This window comes from Saccopteryx bilineata, chromosome 1, assembly GCF_036850765.1.
Source record: "Saccopteryx bilineata isolate mSacBil1 chromosome 1, mSacBil1_pri_phased_curated, whole genome shotgun sequence".
Lineage (NCBI taxonomy): Eukaryota > Metazoa > Chordata > Mammalia > Chiroptera > Emballonuridae > Saccopteryx > Saccopteryx bilineata.
In genome coordinates, this window is record NC_089490.1 from 130,483,436 (window position 1) to 130,502,878 (window position 19,443).

At 39.5% G+C, this 19,443-nt stretch overlaps 1 protein-coding gene across 2 annotated transcripts in view; it reads right to left on the minus strand.

Annotated features, from left to right (window-relative positions):
- Positions 1-19,443, minus strand: part of SNAP47 (synaptosome associated protein 47) — a 71,206-nt gene that overhangs the window by 24,857 nt on the left and 26,906 nt on the right. For both annotated transcript variants that reach the window (XM_066266472.1, XM_066266467.1), the window contains exon 3: positions 664-1,154. In XM_066266472.1, coding sequence (XP_066122569.1) covers positions 664-1,154 — 491 coding nt within the window. The remainder of the gene's footprint in view (positions 1-663; positions 1,155-19,443) is intronic.

Sequence of the window (19,443 nt, forward strand, 5' to 3'; positions counted from 1 at the left end):
TCACACAAAGGAGAGTGAAAGCATCTACTCAAACCTGCCCTTTGTTCTGAAAAGGTCACCAAAACCCTTTCTGATCTATTAGGAAACCTACCCAAAGTGATCTGAGATACACAGTTGGCTAGTACTAGGGAAAATGGTCTGAAATTATTATTTTTCTTTCCCTGCCCCCCCCCACCTCTCTCCCTCCTTTCTTTCCTTTTTTTTTTTTTCTGAAAGAGGCAAGGAGAGAGAGACAGAAACATCAAGGTGCTTCTGTATGTGCCCTGACTGGGTAATCAAACCGCAACCTTCATGCTCCAGTAAAACTGAGCTATCTGGCAAGGACTTTTTATTTTTCTAAGAGACACAGAGAGGGAAAGAGAGGGCCAAGGCAAGGGAAGCATTCATCTGTTGATCCACTCAGTCGTGGATTCTTTGGTTGCTTCCCGTATATGTCCTGACTGAGGATTGAACCTGCAACCCTGTTGTTTCTGGACAATGCTCTTCACCACGTGAACTAACCAGCCAGGGCCATAATTATTTTATTTACAAACACATGGACAGCTGCTAGTGAGCTGGAGCCAGCAGCTGCCCATGATGACTGTGTCAAGTATGCACCAATGCAGGCCGAGTCTGACTGCAACTTCAGAGGCCTGTGCCCAGGCTGTGTTGATGGCCACTTACCTCCCTGCCACACCGAGTATCCCTTCTTCACCGGGGAAGAGGTTCCAGTGCTTCTGATCATCAAGGCATCTTCTAACAATTCAACCTTCTTGTTGAACTGCATTTCCAAAATGGGGATAACTTCTGGCATCCTGGCAGATATCAAACGAAAAGCTATGTCCGGCTTCCCAATAAACCGCTGACGGATGCTAACTTCATAAGGTGTGTGAACCTTAATGTCATCTACATCTTCTCTTTCAAATCTATGTATGAGCGAAGAGTCTGAATCATGGACTTCCAACCCAGACACAAGGATAGTAAGCCTTCCTGGTTTCACATGAGATTCTGTTCTCTGGGAAATAACAGCAGGAATTCTGATCACTGTCCCTTCTTTTCCAAGAGCTTTGGAACAAGTCATTGAGGAGTGTCCCCTGGCTTTTGTGTCTGATGGCATCTTCCAAAGCTTGGAGCTAAAGGGCCACCAAGAAGGAGATTCCAGTTCTGTCAGCAACCTAAAAGATGAAACAAAACAAAACAAAAAATTGGTCCATACATTTTTTTTTACCTATGTACTTCTTTTTATTAATTTATTGTGTTTACATAGATTCTAGTGTCCCCCCGAATACATCCTCCCCTCCCCTGTGTTCCCCAGTACATCCCCATGTCCCCTTCCCCATAACACCCTCCCCATTTCCCTCCAGGATTTGCTTTTCTGCTCTCATCCTATCCTATCAGCCTATCATCCACTTTCCCTCTGTCCACTTTCCTTCTGGATCCTTTGATCCCGCCTCTGTCTCTATTCCGCTCCTCAGTTCATATTGTTCGCCGAATTCCTCAAACTAGTGAGGTCATATATTTTTCTTTCTCTTCCTGGCTTGTTTCATTTAACATAATAGTTTCCAGGTCCATTCACGTTGTCGCAAAAAATAATATTTCTTTTTCATAGCTCCATAGTATTCCACTGTATATATGCACCACTGCTTTTTAATCCACTCGTCCACTGACAGACACTGGGCTGTTTCTAGATCTTTGCTATTGTGAACAATGCTGCCATAAACATGGGGGATGCATTTCTCCTTCTAGAATAGTTCTATGAGGTTCCTGGGGTATATTCCTAAAAGTCGGATAGCTGGGTCAAAAGGCAGTTCGATTTTCAATTTTTTGAGGAATCTCCATACTGTTTTCCACAGTGGCTGCACCAGTCTGCATTCCCACCAGCAGTGCAGGAGGGTTCCCTTTTTTCCACATCCTCACCAGCACTTATTCTGTATTGTTTTGTTGATGAGCGCCATTCTGACAGGTATGAGGTGATATCTCATTGTGGTTTAAATTTGCATTTCTCTAAAGATTAGTGATGTTGAGCACTTTTTCATATGCCTATTGGCCATCTGCATGTCCTCTTTTTTCTTTTTTTTTGTATTTTTCCAAAGTTGGAAATGGGGAGGCAGTCAGACAGACTCCCATATGTGCCCGGCCGGGATCCACCCGGCATGCCCACCAGGGGGCAATGCTCTGCCCATCTGGGGCATTGCTCTGCCGCAATCAGAGCCATTCTAGCGCCTAAGGCAGAGGCCACAGAGCCATCCTCAGCGCCCGGGCCAACTTTGCTCCAATGGAGCTTGGCTGCTGGAGGGGAAGAGAGAGACAGAGAGGAAGGAGAGGGGGAGGGGTGGAGAAGCAGATGGGCGCTTCTCCTTGTGTGCCCTGGCCGGGAATCGAACCTGGGACTCCTGCACGCCAGGCTGACGCTCTACCACTGAACCAACTGGCCAGGACTTCCTTGATTTCTTTTATCAATATTTTATAATTTTCTGAGTACAAATCTTTAACCTCCTTGGTTAAATTTACTCCTAGGTATCTTATTTCTTTGTTGCAAAAGTGAAGGAGATTGTTTTTTTAATTTCTCTTTCAAACAGATCATTGTTGGTACATAAAAATGCCTCTAATTTCTGAGTATTAATTTTATATCCTGACACCTTGCTGAATTCATTTATCAGGTCCAGTAATTTTTTAACTGTGACTTTAGGGTTTCCTATGTACAATATCATATCATCAACACATAATGATAATTTTACTTCTTTTCCAATTTGGATGCATTTTATTTCTTCTTCTAGTCTGATTGCTGTGGCTAGGACTTCCAGAACTATATTGAATAAGACTGGTGAAAGGGGCACCCCTGCCTTGTTCCTGATCTTAAGGGGATTGCTTTTAACTTTTGCCCATTGAGTATGATGATGGCAGTGGGCCTGTCATAGAAGGCCTTTATCATGTTGAGGTATGTTCCCTGCATTCCTACTTTGCTGAGAGTTTTGATCATGAATGGGTGCTGGATTTTATCAAATGCTTTTTCTGCATCTATTGATATTATCATGTGTGATTTTGTCCTTCCTTTTGTTTATGTGAAGAATCACATTGATTGATTTGCAAATATTGTACCAGCCTTGCCTCCCCAAAATAAATCCCACTTGATCATGATGTATGATTTTTTTCATGAATTGCTGGATCCAGTTTGCTAATATTTTGTTGAGAATTTTAGCATCTAAATTCATCAGGGATATTGGCCTATAGTTTTCTTTCTTTGTGTTGTCTTTGCCTGGCTTTGGAATCAGAATTATGCTCACCTCATGAAAGGAGCTTGGAAGTTTTCCTTCTTGAATTTTTTGAAATAGCTTGAGAAGGATAGTAGTTAGTTCTTTGAATGTTTGGTAGAATTTGCCTGTGAATCCATCTGGCCCAGGGCTTTTGTTTGATGGGAGTTTTTTGATAACTCTTTCTATCTCATTTGTTGTAATTGGTCTATTTAGGTATTCTGATTCTTCCAGATTGATTTTTGAAAGATTATATTTTTCAAGGAATTTGTCCATTTCATCTAGGTTGTCTAATTTTTTGGGATACAGTTCTTCATAGTATTTTCTTACAATCCTTTGTATTTCTGCTGTGTCAAGTTGTTACTTCTCCACCCTCTTTTCTATTTTTTTTTTTCATTACTATTTTATTTATTTGAATCCTTTCTCTTTTTCTCTTGGTGAGTCTGGCTAAGGGTTCATTGATCTTGTTTACTTTTTCAAAAAACCAGCTCATCTCTTGGTTTCATTGATCCTCTGTATTGTCTTTTTGGTCTCTATGTCATTTATTTCTGCTTTGATCTTTATTATCTTCTTCCTTCTACTTCCTCTAGGCTTTACTTGCTGTTCTTTTTCTAGTTCTTTTAGTTGCCAGATTAAGTTGTTTATTTGATCTTTTTCTAGCTTCCCAAGTATGCTGGTAATGCTTCCCTCTCAGGACTGCTTTTGCTGTGTCCCATAGATTTTAAGTTGTTGTATGTTCATTTTCATTTGTTTCAAGAAAATTTTTTATTTCTTCCTTGATCTCATTGTTGACCCATTCGTTGTTTAATAACATGCTGTTTAGTTTCCAAGTGTTTGAGTATTTTTGTTTTCCTATTGTATTTGATTTCTAGTTTCATGCCACTGTGGTCAGAGAATACACTTGATATGATTTCAATCTTCTTAAATTTGTTGAGACTACTTTTGTGCCCTAATATGTGGTCTATCCTAGAGAATGTACCATGAGCACTTGAAAAGAATGTATATTCTGCTGCTTTAGGGTAAAAGGTTCTGAAGATATCTATTAAATCGAGTTGATCTAGTGTGTCTTTTAAGTCTGCTGTCTCTTTGTTAATTTTCTTTCTTGAGTATCTATCCATTGATGTTAGTATGGTATTGAAATCCACTATTATAGTATTGCTGTCGATCTCTCCCTTTATATCCATCAAAATCTGCTTTATATATTTAGGTGCTCATATATTAGGTGCATAGATAGGTTTTTTTTGTTTGTTTGTTTGTTTGTTTTGTATTTTTCCGAAGCTGGAAACGGGGAGAGACAGCCAGACAGACTCCCACATGCGCCCGACCGGGATCCACCCGGCACGCCCACCAGGGGTCGACGCTCTGCCCACCGGGGGGCAATGCTCTGCCCCTCCAGGGCGTTGCTCTGCCTCGACCAGAGCCACTCTAGCGCCTGGGGCAGAGGCCAAGGAGCCATCCCCAGTGCCCGGGCCATCCTTGCTCCAATGGAGCCTCGCTGCAGGAGGGGAAGAGAGAGACAGAGAGGAAGGAGAGGGGGAGGGGTGGAGAAGCAGATGGGCGCTTCTCCTGTGTGCCCTGGCTGGGAATCGAACCCGGGACCCCTTGCACGCCAGGCCGACGCTCTACCACTGAGCCAACCGGCCAGGGCGCATAGATAGTTTTATAATGGTTATTTCTTCCTGTTGGATTGCTCCCTTTATCATTATGTAATAACCTTCTTTATCCCTTACTATAGTCTTTGCTTTAAAGTCTGTTTTGTCAGATATAAGTATTGCTATTCCAGCTTTTTTTTTCATTCTATTTGCATGAAATATTTTTTTTTTCCATCCTTTTACTTTTAGTCTATGTGTATCTTTTGTTTTGAGGTGGGTCTCCTGTAGACAGCATATGTACGGGTCCTGTTTTGTTATCCTTTCAGCTACCCTATGTCTTTTGATTGGATCATTTAATCCATTTACATTTAAGGTTATTATTGATATGTAGTTGTTTATTGCCATTTTTTTCTTGAAATCTATATTCCTCTTTTAATAAGTATATATTTTTTCCCGCTTTGTTCTGTCTATAGTAGGCCCCTTAACATTTCTTGCAGCATTGGTTTAGTTGTAATAAATTCCTTGAGGGTTTTTTGTCTGGGAAGCTTTTTATTTCTCCTTCAATTTTAAAAGATAGTCTTGCTGGATAAAGAAGTCTTGGTTGTAGGTTCTTGTTCTGCATTACTTTGAGTATTTCTTGCCAATCCCTTCTGGCCTCAAGTGTTTCTGTTGAGAAGTCAGATGTCATCCTTATGGATGTTTCTTTGTAGGTGATTGACTGTTTTTCTCTTACAGCTTTTAATATTCTTTCTTTATGTCTTAGCTTTGGTATTTTGATTATGATATGTCTTGGTGTGTGTCTCTTTGGGTTCTTTTTTAATGGGGTTCTCTCTGCTTCTTGAACTTGTGTGACTCTTTTTGCACCAATTTAGGGAAATTTTCATCTATACTTTCTTCAAAGAGTTCTGTAGTCCTTGTTCTTTCTCTTCTCCTTCAGGAACCCCTATTATGCAGATATTGTTTCTGTTTATGTTGTCACAGAGCTTTCTTAGTTTCCTCAGACTTTTTGATCCTCTTTTCTTTTTGCTATTCTGCTTCCGTATTTTTGCTTATCTTGTCCTCTAAGTCGCTGATTCGATCCTTTGCTTCATCCAGCCTGCTTTTAATTCCTTCTAGTCTAGTCTTCATTTCTGATATTGTCATTTTTGTCAGGTTCTTCTTCATGATTTCCATGTCCTTTTTGATGCTTACAATTTCTTTATTGAGGTGTTCATTAAGTCCATCCATTGTAGCTTTGAGATCCTTCACAATCCTAACAATCATTATTTTATACTCTGCATCTGGTAATTCGATTACTTCCAATTTGTCCAGGACTTTTTCTGAGGACTTATCTTGTTGAAGCACATGACTTATGCTTCTCTGCCTACCCATTATTCTCTGTATGACTTACAGGCTTCTTCCAGTTTTTTGTGATCTCCTTACCTAGTAAAGCTGCTTTGAAGTCTCTGGTCCATACATTTTTTTTAAAATTTTATTTATTCATGTTTTTTTTAGAGAAGAAAGAGAGAGGGAGAGAGAGAGAGAGGAGAGGGAGACAGAGAGAGAAAAGGGGGGAGGAGCTAGAAGCATCAACTCCCATATGTGCCTTGACCAGGCAAGCCCAGGGTTTTGAACCGGCAACCTCAGCATTTCCAGGTCAATGCTTTATCCACTGCGCCACCACAGGTCAGGCTCCATACATTTTTAATACTTGTTTTTTAAATAAGAACCTGCTTTAGCCTTTATAAAGCACTTGATCATTTCACAGTGTTCTTTTCCACAAATATTCTATGAAGCAGAAAGAGCACAAAGGATTATCTCCATGTTTTAAGAAAAGAAATTCAAGGTTAAAACCAATAGGCATTTTCCTACAAATACAAAGCTAATCAGTACTGGGCACACATTATCTTCTGATGAAAATGTTATTCTTACCATTCTTGACCCTGGGTAATTCTGACTCAAAATAAATCCTAAATCTTAATCGCTAAAGAGTTAACAGACTTTTTGGCAGTGATCTGTATTGCCAAATACATAACATGGGGCTCATGGGTACCTGAAATGTAGTTAATATAATAAGAAACTGAATTATTTTTCTTGATTTTAGAGAGAGTCAAAGGGAGAGAGAGAGAGAGAGTGAGACAGGAACATAAATCCATTTCTGTATGTGTCCTAAACAGGGATCTAATCAGCAACCTCTGCGCTTCGGAATGACTCTCTAACCAACTGAGCTATCTGGCTGGATAAGACATGAGGAACTGAATTTTAAACTTAAATTTAATATGCCTTACAGCTACCATACTGGACAGCACACTCTACAGTAACCACTAATGATAATAACATATATGTAAAAAGTCAATACAAGAGAAAAAAGGAGAAGCAGGGCTGGTAAAGCAAAGGAACAAGAATCAAATAAACAGAAAACAAGATGGTGGAACTGAACACAACCATACTAGTAATCACCTATATAAATAAAAATGTAAATGTTCGTTTGTTCAAAATCTTAAATCTACGAAAGTTCCTCGGAGTTTTTTGAAATTTGCTTTGAAATTTTGATACAATGTTGCATTAGAATACACACTTTTTTATATACCTACTATTATATAGATGTCACACCTTTGACAGGTTAAAACATGCTTTTTTAAAAAAACGGTGCCATCTGTTGGACATAAAAGCAACACATGCTATACTAAATACTAAATATTTTACGATTATATGTTGTGTGTTCTCGAGTTGGCAAACCAGACAATCTCTATATCTGCACAGACCATAGAACAACAAAAAATATTATATACCCACAAGCATTGTGAAATTAAACATATTAGAAATATGCGCTTTCTCTTTTCTTTCTTTTCCATTTAACCAGACTGAGCCACAGCAATGTGTGGCTGGATACAGTTAGTACTAAAAAAAAATGGACTAAATTCTCTAACTAAAGGGATGATTGTTAGCCTGGTGAAAGAATAAGACTGAGCTATATCTTAAGAGACACTGTGAACTAGAATGACACAGATATGTGAAAAGCAAGGGGACTGGAAAAAATATATATAATGCCAAAAGTAACCTTTAAGATAAGAAGTGTTACCAGAAATAAAGACAGACCGTGCATAAGAACAGGAGGGTCAAATCCAACAGAACAACTTAAAAATACTAAATATGTATGTTTCCAATAAACAGAACTTAAAAGTTCATTAAGCAAACTGGGTAAAACTAAAAGGAGAAATAGACAATCACAGCTGTGGGTTTCAACAAATTTCTTTTTATGGTTGATACAGTAATAAGACAAAAAATAATTAGTAAGAGGCCCTGGCCGGTTGGCTCAGCGGTAGAGCGTCAGCCTGGCGTGCGGGGGGACCCGGGTTTGATTCCCGCCAGGGCACACAGGAGAAGCGCCCATCTGCTTCTCCACCCCTCCCCCTCTCCTTCCTCTCTCTCTCTTCCCCTCCTGCAGCCAAGGCTCCATTGGAGCAAAGATGGCCCGGGCGCTGGGGATGGCTCCTTGGCCTCTGCCCCAGGCGCTAGAGTGGCTCTGGTCGCAGCAGAGCGACCCCCGGAGGGGCAGAGTGTCGCCCCCTGGTGGGCAGAGCGTCGCCCCTGGTGGGCGTGCCGGGTGGATCCCGGTCGGGCGCATGCAGGAGTCTGTCTGACTGTCTCTCCCCGTTTCCAGCTTCAGAAAAATACAAAAAAAAAAAAAAAATTAGTAAGAATATAGAAATTTTAAGCCATACCATTTACCCAACTCAACCTGATTAATATTTATAGAATCAGCATCCACCTGTTGAATAAACTGTTTTCAAGTGTATTCAGAACATTAAAAAAGAGTATAGCAAGCCTCAATAAATTTCAATATTGAAATCACACAGAGTAGTGGTTTTCAACCTTTTTACACTTGGGGACCAGTGAAAACAACAGGGTAATTTTGAGGGGGACTGCTAAGGCAGAAATTACCCTAAGCATAAGAAAATTCAACTAAGATCATGGGGTCTATAATCTTCATACATGAGGGTGGTTAACTCTTTCGCAGACCAGTACGAAATTTCAGACTGTTGAAAAAACTGATAGTCTATCCTCTGTTCCAAAGAAATAAAACTAGAAGTCAATAACAAAAAAGCTAACTTGAAAATTTTCAAATATTCAGAAATTAAACAAAATTCTAAATAAAGAATATAAAAATATGTGAAATGAATGAAACTGAATATATAATACACAAAAAATGGTAGAATATAAATAGAGCAGTCATGAGAGGAAAATTTATTGTTCTCAGTGCACATATTTAAAAACAATTTGAAAAGGTTAAAAAATCAGTGATCTAAGTTTCTATCTTAAAAAGTATAAATTTCAAAAAAAAAGTGTAAATTAAGCCCTGGCCAGTTAGAGCATTGTCCCAATACACAGAGGTTGTGGGTTTGATTCCCAATCAGGACACATACAAAAACAGATTGATGTTTCTGTCTGTCTGTCTCAAATCAATAAATAAATTTTATTAACAAATAAAAAAGTTAAAAATTAAATGTAAATTAAGTAGCAAAAAGAAAAAGTAGAAATTAATAATGTTTAAAACAAAAAATATAAAATATTAACAAAGCCAAAAATAGTTAAGAAATTAAAAAAATTAAACTGAGAGCAGCCCAAGATGGCCGACTTGGAGGATCGGGTGTCGGATGAGGAGAAGATGATTCTGGATTGCCTGTAGCTCCAAGAAAGTTGCTGAGGGCCAGTCAAAAGCGGTGACTCCCACTAGTCTTCACCAGTTTCCGACCTGTGAGGTCCAGGGCTGGTACATCCAGTGGGCCAGATACAGAGCATCAGCTCAAAACCTAACAACCATAGTTAGAGTTGTATCTTAAGAAAAGGCTCCTCACACCTGACCCAGCTAAGGCATAGAAAACATTGTCACAAACAGCAAAAAGAGCAGTAGCAGCAGACAAGTAGCCCACAGCGGATTACAAACAGCTGAAGCTATCCCAGGAAGATTTAGAAATTATATAACTGAAAGCTGGAGTCAGACAACACCAACCCTATACTCAGATAGCTACACAAACAACATATTTGAAGGAGCAGTCTATATAGAGACAAAATGGGAAGACAGGGAAGTGCAATTGAAATGAATCAACAAGAGAAATCCCCAGAAAAAGAATTGAATGAAATGGAAATAACTAAGATGCTGGATGCAGAGTTTGGAATAATGATTGTTAGGATGCTCAAGGATCTTAGAGCAACCATAGATAGACAACATGAGCACCTAAACAAAGAGATTTCTGGCATCAAAAAGGACATTGAAATCATAAAATAAGAATCAGACAGAAATGACAAACACAATATCAGAAATGAAGATTACACTAGAAGGAATTAAAAGCAGGTGTGATGAAAGAGAGGATCAAATCAATGATTGAGAGGACAAGATAAGCAAAAGCACGGAAGCAGAACAGCAGAAGAAAAGGAGGATCAAAATGTCTGAGTAGCCCTGGCCGGTTGGCTCAGCGGTAGAGCGTCGGCCTAGCGTGCGGAGGACCCGGGTTCGATTCCGGCCAGGGCACACAGGAGAAGCGCCCATTTGCTTCTCCACCCCTCCGACGCGCTTTCCTCTCTGTCTCTCTCTTCCCCTCCCGCAGCCAAGGCTCCATTGGAGCAGAGATGGCCCGGGCGCTGGGGATGGCTCTGTGGCCTCTGCCTCAGGCGCTAGAGTGGCTCTGGTCGCAACATGGCGACGCCCAGGATGGGCAGAGCATCGCCCCCGGGTGGGCAGAGCGTCGCCCCTGGTGGGCGTGCCGGGTGGATCCCGGTCGGGCGCATGCGGGAGTCTGTCTGACTGTCTCTCCCTGTTTCCAGCTTCAGAAAAATGAAAAAAAAAAAAAAAATGTCTGAGTAAACTCTAAGAGAGCTCTGTGACAATAGGAAGAGAAACAACATCCACATCATAGGGGTTCCTGAAAGAGAAAAGAAAGAACAAGGGATAGAGAACCTGATTGAAGAAATCATAGCTGAAAATGTCTCAAAATTGATGCAGGAAAAAATCACACAAGTTCAAGAAGCACAGAGAATCCCATTAAAAAGGAACCCAAATAAACCTACACGAAGACACATCATAATTAAAATACCAAAGCTAAGAAATAAAGAAAGAATACTAAAAGCTGCAAGAGAAAAGCAGTCAATCACCTACAAAGGAGACCCCAAAAGGATGACATCCGACTTCTCAACAAAAACACTTGAGGCGAGAAGGGAATGGCAAGAAATATTCAAATTAATGCAGAACAAGAGCCTACAACCAAGATTTCTTTATCCAGCAAGGCTATCGTTAAAAATAGAAGAAGAAATAAAAAGCTTCCCATACAAATAAAAAAAAAAAACCTCTCAAGGAATTTATTACAACCAAACCAATGATGTAAGAAATGTTAAGGGTCCTGTTGTAAACAGAACAAGGGGAGCGGGAATCTAGTAAAAGAGGAATGTAGAGTTAAGATTTAAGAAATGTGTCCAAATTGAAAAAGAAGAAGTAAAACTATCATTATTTGCTGATGATATGATACTGTAAATAGAAAACCCTAAAGTATCAGTAAAAAAACTACTGGACCTGATAAATGAATTCAGCAAGGTGGCAGGATATAAAATTAATATTCAAAAACCAGTGGCATTTTTATACACCAACAATGAACTGTCCAAAAGAGAAATTAAGAAAACAATCCCCTTCACTACTGCAACAACAACAAAGAAAGTACCTAGGAGTAAATTTAACCAAGGAGGTTAAAGACTTGTACTCAGAAAATTATAAAACATTGATAAGAGAAATCAAGGAAGATACAAACAAGTGGAAGCATATACCGTGTTCAAGGATAAGAAGAATAAACATCATTAATATGTCTATATTACCCAAAGCAACTTATAAATTCAATGCAATTCCCATTAAAGTACCAATGACATACTTCAAAGATATAGAACAAATATTCCAAAAATTTATATGGAACCAAAAAAGAACACAAATACCCTCACAATCTTGAAGAAGAAGAATAAAGTTAGAGGTATCAAACTTCCTAATATCAAGTTATACTACAAGGCCATTGTACTCAAAACAGCTTAGTACTGGCATAAGAACAGGCATACAGATCAATGGAACCAAACAGAGAACTCAGAAATAAACCCACACCTTTATGGACAATTGATATTTGACAAAGGAGGTAAGAGCATACAATGGAGTAAAGACCGTCTCTTTAACAAGTGGTGTTGGGAAAATTGGACAGCTACCTGCAAAAAAAATAAAAGTAGACCACCACTTACATCATTCACAAAAATAAACTCAAAATGGATAAAAGACTTAAATGTAAGTCGTGAAACCATAAGTATCTTAGAAGAAAACATAGGCAGTAAGCTCTCCGACCTCTCTCACAACAATATATTTGCTGATTTATCTCCACAGGCAAGTGAAATAAAAGTCAGGATGAACAAATGGGACTTTATCAAACTAAAAACATTTTGCACAGCTAAAGACAATATGAACAAAATAAAAAGACAAACCACACAATGGGAGAACATATTCGGAAATATGTCTGATAAGGGGTTAATAACCAAAATTTATAAAGAACATGTAAAACTCAACACCAGGAACATAACTGAATCAAAAATGGGCAAAAGAAATTAATAGATACTTCAAAGAGGACATACAGATGGCCAATACGCAAAAGAAAAAATGTTCAACATCACTAATCATTAGAGAAATGCAAATTAAAACCACAATGAGATATCACCTCACACTAGTCAGAATGTCACTCATTAACAAAACAACACATAATAAGTGCTGATGAGGATGTGGAGAAAAGGGAACTCTCCTGCACTGCTGGTGGGAATGCAGACTGGTGTACCCACTGTGAAAAACAGTATGGAGATTCCTCAAAAAATTAAAAATAGAGCCTGACCAGACGGTGGCGCAGTGGATAGAGCATCGGACTGAGATGCAGTGGACCCAGGTTCGAGACCCCGAGGTCGCCAACTTGAGTGCGGGCTCATGTGGTTTGAGTGAAAACCCACCAGCTTGAACCCAAGGTCGCTGGCTCCAGCAAGGGGTTACTCGGTCTGCTGAAGGCCCGTGGTCAAGGCACATATGAGAAAGCAATTAATGAACAACTAAGGTGTTGCAATGCGCAACGAAAAACTAATGATTGATGCTTCTCATCTCTCTCCGTTCCTGTCTGTCTGTCCCTGTCTATCCCTCTCTCTGACTTACTCTCTGTCTCTATAAAATAAATAAATTTTTTAAAAAAAGTTAAAAAAATAAAATAAAAATGGAACTAACTGCCTTTTGACCCAGCTATCCCACTTTTAGGAATATATTCTAAGTACACCAAATCACTGATTCAAAAGAAGAAATGCACTCCCATGTTTATGGCAGCATTGTTTACAAGATCTGGAAACAGCCCAAGTGTCCTTCAGTGAACGAGTGTATTAAAAAGCTGTAGTACATATACACAATGGAATACTATGGGGCCATGAAAAAGAAGTAAATACTACCTTTTGCAACAACATGGATGGACCTGGAAACTATTATGTTAAGTGAAATAAGCCAGGCAAGAAATAAAAATATCATATGACCTCACTCATATGAGGAATCCAATGAACAATGTGAACTGAGGAACGGAACAGAGGCAGAGGAGGGATCAAAGGGACCAGTGGTAAAGCGGACAGAGGGAAAGGGGATGAGAGGATGGGATCAGAGAAGGAAAAGATATTGGTGAAATTACATATACATAACAGTGTTATAGAGAGCAAAAGAGCAAATCCTGGAGGAAAGCGGGGAGGGTGTTGGGGGGAGGGGACAAAGGGGATGTTGAGGGGAATTTCGGGGTGGGGGAAGGATGTATTTGGTGGGACACTTGAATCTATGTAAATACAATAAATTTAAATCAATAAAAAAAGGAAATTTAAAAAAAAGTAAACCCCTAGCAAGAAATAATCAAGAAAATAAATAAATAAAATGCAAATTACCAATACCAGGAATAAAAAAGAGGTCTTACCATAGGTCCTTCAGCCACTGAAAGGCTATAAGTTATCACACTCAACTTACACCAATAAATTGAACAACTTATATGAAACATACAAAACACTTGAAAAAACTCAACATCTGCAACTGAGGCAAGAAAATGTTTAAAAATATGAACAGTCTCACAAAGAAATGGAATCTGTAATAAAAGAGCTGGCCATAGAAAAAGACTTATGGTTTAGGTGGCCTCACTGATGAATTCTGTAAACCTATAAGAAAAAAATAACAATTGTATACCAACTCTTATAAAGACTAGAGCCATTCTTTCAAGGCAAGAGTGACTGCTTTGCCCATTCAGTTCACAAGACCACTTTAACTCTTATTTCAAAATCTGATAAGGGCATTACAAAAAAACACAAGAGCATAACCATATCTCTCAGTAACAAAGATGCATAATTCTTTATGAAAATATAAGTAAATACACCTGGCCAGGTGGTGGCACAGTTATAGAGCATTGGCCTGGAATGCCGAGGACTCAGGTTTAAAACCCCTAGGTTGCTGGCTTGAGCACGGGCTCACAGGCTTGAGCACAGGCTCACCAGCTGAGCACAGGGTTGCCAGCTTGAGCAAGGGGTCGCTGGTTTGAGCATGGGATCATAGATATAACCATATGGTTGCTGGCTTGAGCCCAAGGTCACTGGCTTGAGCAAAGGGTTACTGGCTCAGCTAGAGCCTCCCGGTCAAGGCACCTATGAGAAAGCAATCAATGAACAACTAAGGTGCCGCAACTATGAGTTGATGCTTCTCATCTCACTCCTCTCTTGTCTGTCTGTCTGTCTGTCTCTCTCTCACACACACACACAAGATGCAACACCTATCTTTCTCAAACTATTCCAAAAATTCAAGAGGAGGGAAAACTTCCAAGCTCATTTTATGAGGCATTCATTATCCTAATTCTAAAACCAGGTAGACACTACAAAGAAAGAAAACTATAGATCAATATCCCTGATGAATTTAGATGTTAAAATTCTCAGCAAAATATTAGCAAATTGAATCTAGCAATACATTAAAAAGATCATACATCATGATCAAGTGGGATTTATTCTGGGGAGGCAATGCTGGTACAATTTCTACAAATCAATCAATGTGATTTATCACATAAACAAAATAAAGGATAAAATCACATGATCATATCAATAGATGCAAAAAAAAGCATTTGCTAAAATCCCACACCAATGTATGATCAAAACTCTCAGCAAAGTGGGAACAGAGGGAACATACCTCAACATAATAAAGGCCATATATGACAAACCGACAGTCAACATCACACTTAATGGCAAAAATTATAAGCAATCCCCTTCTTAAGATCAGAAACAAGACAGAGGTGTCCCCTTTCACCACTCTTATTCAACATAGTACTGGGAGTCCTAGTCACAGCAATTAGACAACAAGAAGAAATAAAAGACATTTAAATTGGGAAAAAAAAGTAAAACTGTCATTATTTGCTAATGACATGATACTTTACATAGAAAACCCTAGTCTCTGCCAAAAAACTACTAGACCTGATTATTGCAACAATAAAATAAACTACCTAGAAATAAATTTAACCAAGGAGGTAAAAGACTTGTATTTGGAAAATTTTAAGACATTGAAAAAGAAACTGAGGAAGATATAAACAAGTAGAAGCATATACCATGTTCATGGATAGAAGGAATTAACATCATTAAAATGTACATACTACCCAAAGCAATCTATGGATTCAATGCAATTCCTATTAAAATACCAATGGCATACTTCACAGATCTAGAACTAATATTTAAAAAAATTTTAAAAAGATACCAAATAGCCTCAACAATCTTGAAAATGAAGAACAAAGTAAGCCCTGGCCAGTTGGCTCAGCGGTAGAGCGTCAGCCTGGTGTGCGGGGGACCCGGGTTCGATTCCCGGCCAGGGCACATAGGAGAAGCGCCCATTTGCTTCTCCACCCCGCCCCCCCTCCTTCCTCTCTGTCTCTCTCTTCCCCTCCCGCAGCCAAGGCTCCATTGGAGCAAAGATGGCCCGGGCGCTGGGGATGGCTCCTTGGCCTCTGCCCCAGGCGCTAGAGTGGCTCTGGTAGCGGCAGAGCGACCCCCCGGAGGGGCAGAGCATCGCCCCCTGGTGGGCGTGCCGGGTGGATCCCGGTCAGGCGCATGCAGGAGTCTGTCTGACTGTCTCTCCCCGTTTCCGGCTTCAGGAAAAAAAAAAAAAAAAAGAACAAAGTAAGAGGTATCACACTTCCTGATATAAAGCTATATCACAAGGCCACGGTAATCAAAACAGCATGGTACTGGCATAAGAATAGGCACGCAGATCAATGGAACAGAACAGAACCCAGAAATAAACCTACACCTTTATGATCAATTAATATTTCACAAAGGAGGCAAGAGTATACAATGGAGTAAAGACAGTCTCTTTAATAAATGGTGTTGGGAAAATTGGACAGGTACATGCAAAAAAATGAAACTAGACCACCAACTTACACCATTCCATTCACAAAAACAAATTCAAAATGGATAAAAGAAGCCATAAAAATCACAAAGCTATAAAAATCCTAGAAATAAACATAGGCAATAGACTCTCAGATATCTCTCGTATCAATATTTTTGCTGATATATCTCCTCAGGCAAGTGGAATAAAGGACAAAATAACAAATGGGACTACATCAAACTAAAAAGCGTATGCACAGCAAAAGATACCATTAACAAGATAAAAAGATAACCCACACTATGGGAGAATGTAATTACCAATATGTCTGATAAGGGGTTAATAACCAAAATGTATAAAAAACTTCTAAAACTCAACAAGGAAGGTAAGCAATTCAATTAAAAAATGGGCAAAGGACCTGAATAGACATTTCTCCAAAGAGGACATACAGATGGCCAATAAGCATATTAAAAAATACTCAGTCACTAATCATTAGAGAAATGAAATTAAAACCAAAATGAGATAGTACTTCACACCTGTTAGAATGGTACTCATTAAAAAATCAATACACAAGTGCTGGAGAGGGTGTAGAGAAAAGGGAACCCTCCTACACTGCTGGTGAGAATGCAGATTCCTGCAGCCACTGTGGAAAACAGTGGGGTGTTTCCTCAAAAAATTAAAAATGGAACTGCCTTATGACCCAGCTATCCCAGTACTAGTAATATATCCTAAAAGTCTCAGAACACTAATTCAAAAGAAGATATGCACCCCCGATGTTCACTGCAGCATTGTTTACAATAGGCAAGATCTGGATACAGCACAAATGTCTGACAGTGGATGAGTGAATACAAAAGCTGTGGTATATATACACAATGGAATACTACATCACCATGAGAAAGAAGGAAATCTTACTTTTTGCAACAGCATAAGTGGTCCTGGAGACTATTATTCTAAGGAATATAAGCCAGGCAGAGAAAAACGAATTCCATATGTTCTCACTTATATTGTGAATCCAGTGAACACTGTAAACTGAGAAACAAAATAGAAACAGACGCAGGGTCTCAAAGCACAGATGGACAGCTGCCAGAGGGAAAGAACAAGAGGGGACAGGATCAAAGAAGGTGAAGGGATTAGCCAAATTATATATACATAACTCACATCAGACAACAGGGTAGTAATAACCAGAGGAAAGGGGGGAGTGGAAGTAGGGATGGTGGGTGGGGGGCAACAGGGTGAAATAGGGGTAGAAAGAGACTTTGCATGGGGCATGGGGGGCACAATGCAGTGTGTAGGGGGTGTTATATTGAGTAGGACACTTGAAACCATTTCAACACAATAAATTAAAAATAAAAATTTAAATTAAATGGTCAAAGATGGAAAGAGACTTTGCTTGGGGAGATGAGCCCATGATGCGGTGTGCAAACAGTGTTTTATTGAGTTGTGCACTTGAAACTTATATGGTTTTGCAAATCAATGTCACCCCATTAATTCTATAAAAAAATAAAGGAAGACAAATAACAAAAACGTGTTTCCATTTAGGGAAACTGTGAGAACAGTGTTGGAGTAGAGTGGCATCCTTCCACAAACTTCTGTGATTTTAACTCTGGACTGAGGAGGCAGTTCACACACGCTTAGCCATCTCCGATATCATTCTTTGAAAAGCAGAAATTATGAAATCTTGGTTAAGTTTCTTAGGATACTGTCTGAATGAAGCCAAAAAGGAGAAAATGCATTTGGATGTCCTAAAATAAATTTCTCAAAATACAAAGAAAAGGGGGGGAGTGGTCAAAGAATTTGAAAACAAAATATACATTGGACAAAAGGCACATAAAGCTCATTATCATTAGAAAAATGAACAGTACTAATGAACTGTTGTTCATTACCACTGAGATACCACTTCATGTCCACAAAGACAATATAGAGGACGAACATAACAGAAAGGACAACATACAGCAAGAGTAGGGCAGTGGTGACCAGAGCTGAGAGAGAGTGGATGGACAACTGGTGATCTGGTGCTAAGGCCAGAAGAGTCACTGCAAATAGGCCTGAGGGAACTTTTAGGGTCATGGCATTGTCCTAAAATTGGAATATAGTGATCTTTGTATAATTCTGTAAATTTACTTTAAAAAAAAAAAAAGCCCTGAACTGCTCACATAAAATACCATATTTCCCCATGTATAAGACACTCCCATGTATAAATGTACCTTATATTTGGGGCCCAAAATTTGAAAAATGTATTATTACATAGTTACTGAACCCAAATTTTATTCATCATAAAATTCATACAACTCATCACTGTCAAAACACCCATCCATTAGCTTGTCCTCATCTGTGTCTGAAGACGAATCACTGTCTGCATATATTGCCTCATCCTCAGTTCCATCCATGGCGTTTGAAATGCCACACTTCTTAAATGACTTGACAATGATCTCAATCTTGATATTATCCCAGGATCTTCTCACCCAGGTACAAATTTCTCCTATAGCTGGTTCCTTCACTCTTCCTGCTGATGTCAAATTGTCCCCAGAAAACTTCATCCACTGGTTCCATTCGTCTCTCATGGCAGCTTTGAAGGGTTAATGCTGACATCAAGTGATTGAAGCTGGGATGTCAAGCCTCTGGGTATGACGGCAAGTTTTGTTTTTTGTTCTGCAGCAGTCTTCTTTGTTTTTTGTTATGTGTGCCCTGAACTGATCAAGCATCAATAGGGCAGGTTTGTGTAAGAACCCACCTGGTCTCCTTCTCCAAACTTTCTTAAACCAGATCTTCACCCCATCCTGATCCATCCAGCCCTTGTCATGAACATGGACAATCACTCCTCGAGGAACGTCTTCTTTTGGCATTGTTTTGTGTTTGAAAATCAGCATAGGAGGCAGCTTGGTTCCATCGGCACAAGCTAGAACAACTGTATAATGGCTCTTTTCATATCCACTTGTCTTTATAGTTACAGTTTTTTTTCACCTGGGGTAGGATTCCCAGCTCCTGCATCCTTCAGGGCCTGGATGGTAGCTCTAGTCCTTGCAATCCCTCTAGGAATCTAGGATGGCTTCTAGTACAATATTTTCCTCCTAGGTACATGCAGTTCTAGTAGGGCTTCCCCTTGCCCTCCCTCACCAGAATGGCCCCCCCCTCCAAAGGGAACCACTGTGGGGTTCTGTCAGTTGCAAAGTACGTCTGCTCCAATGATGCATTCCAGGACTGGGGACATAGCTAC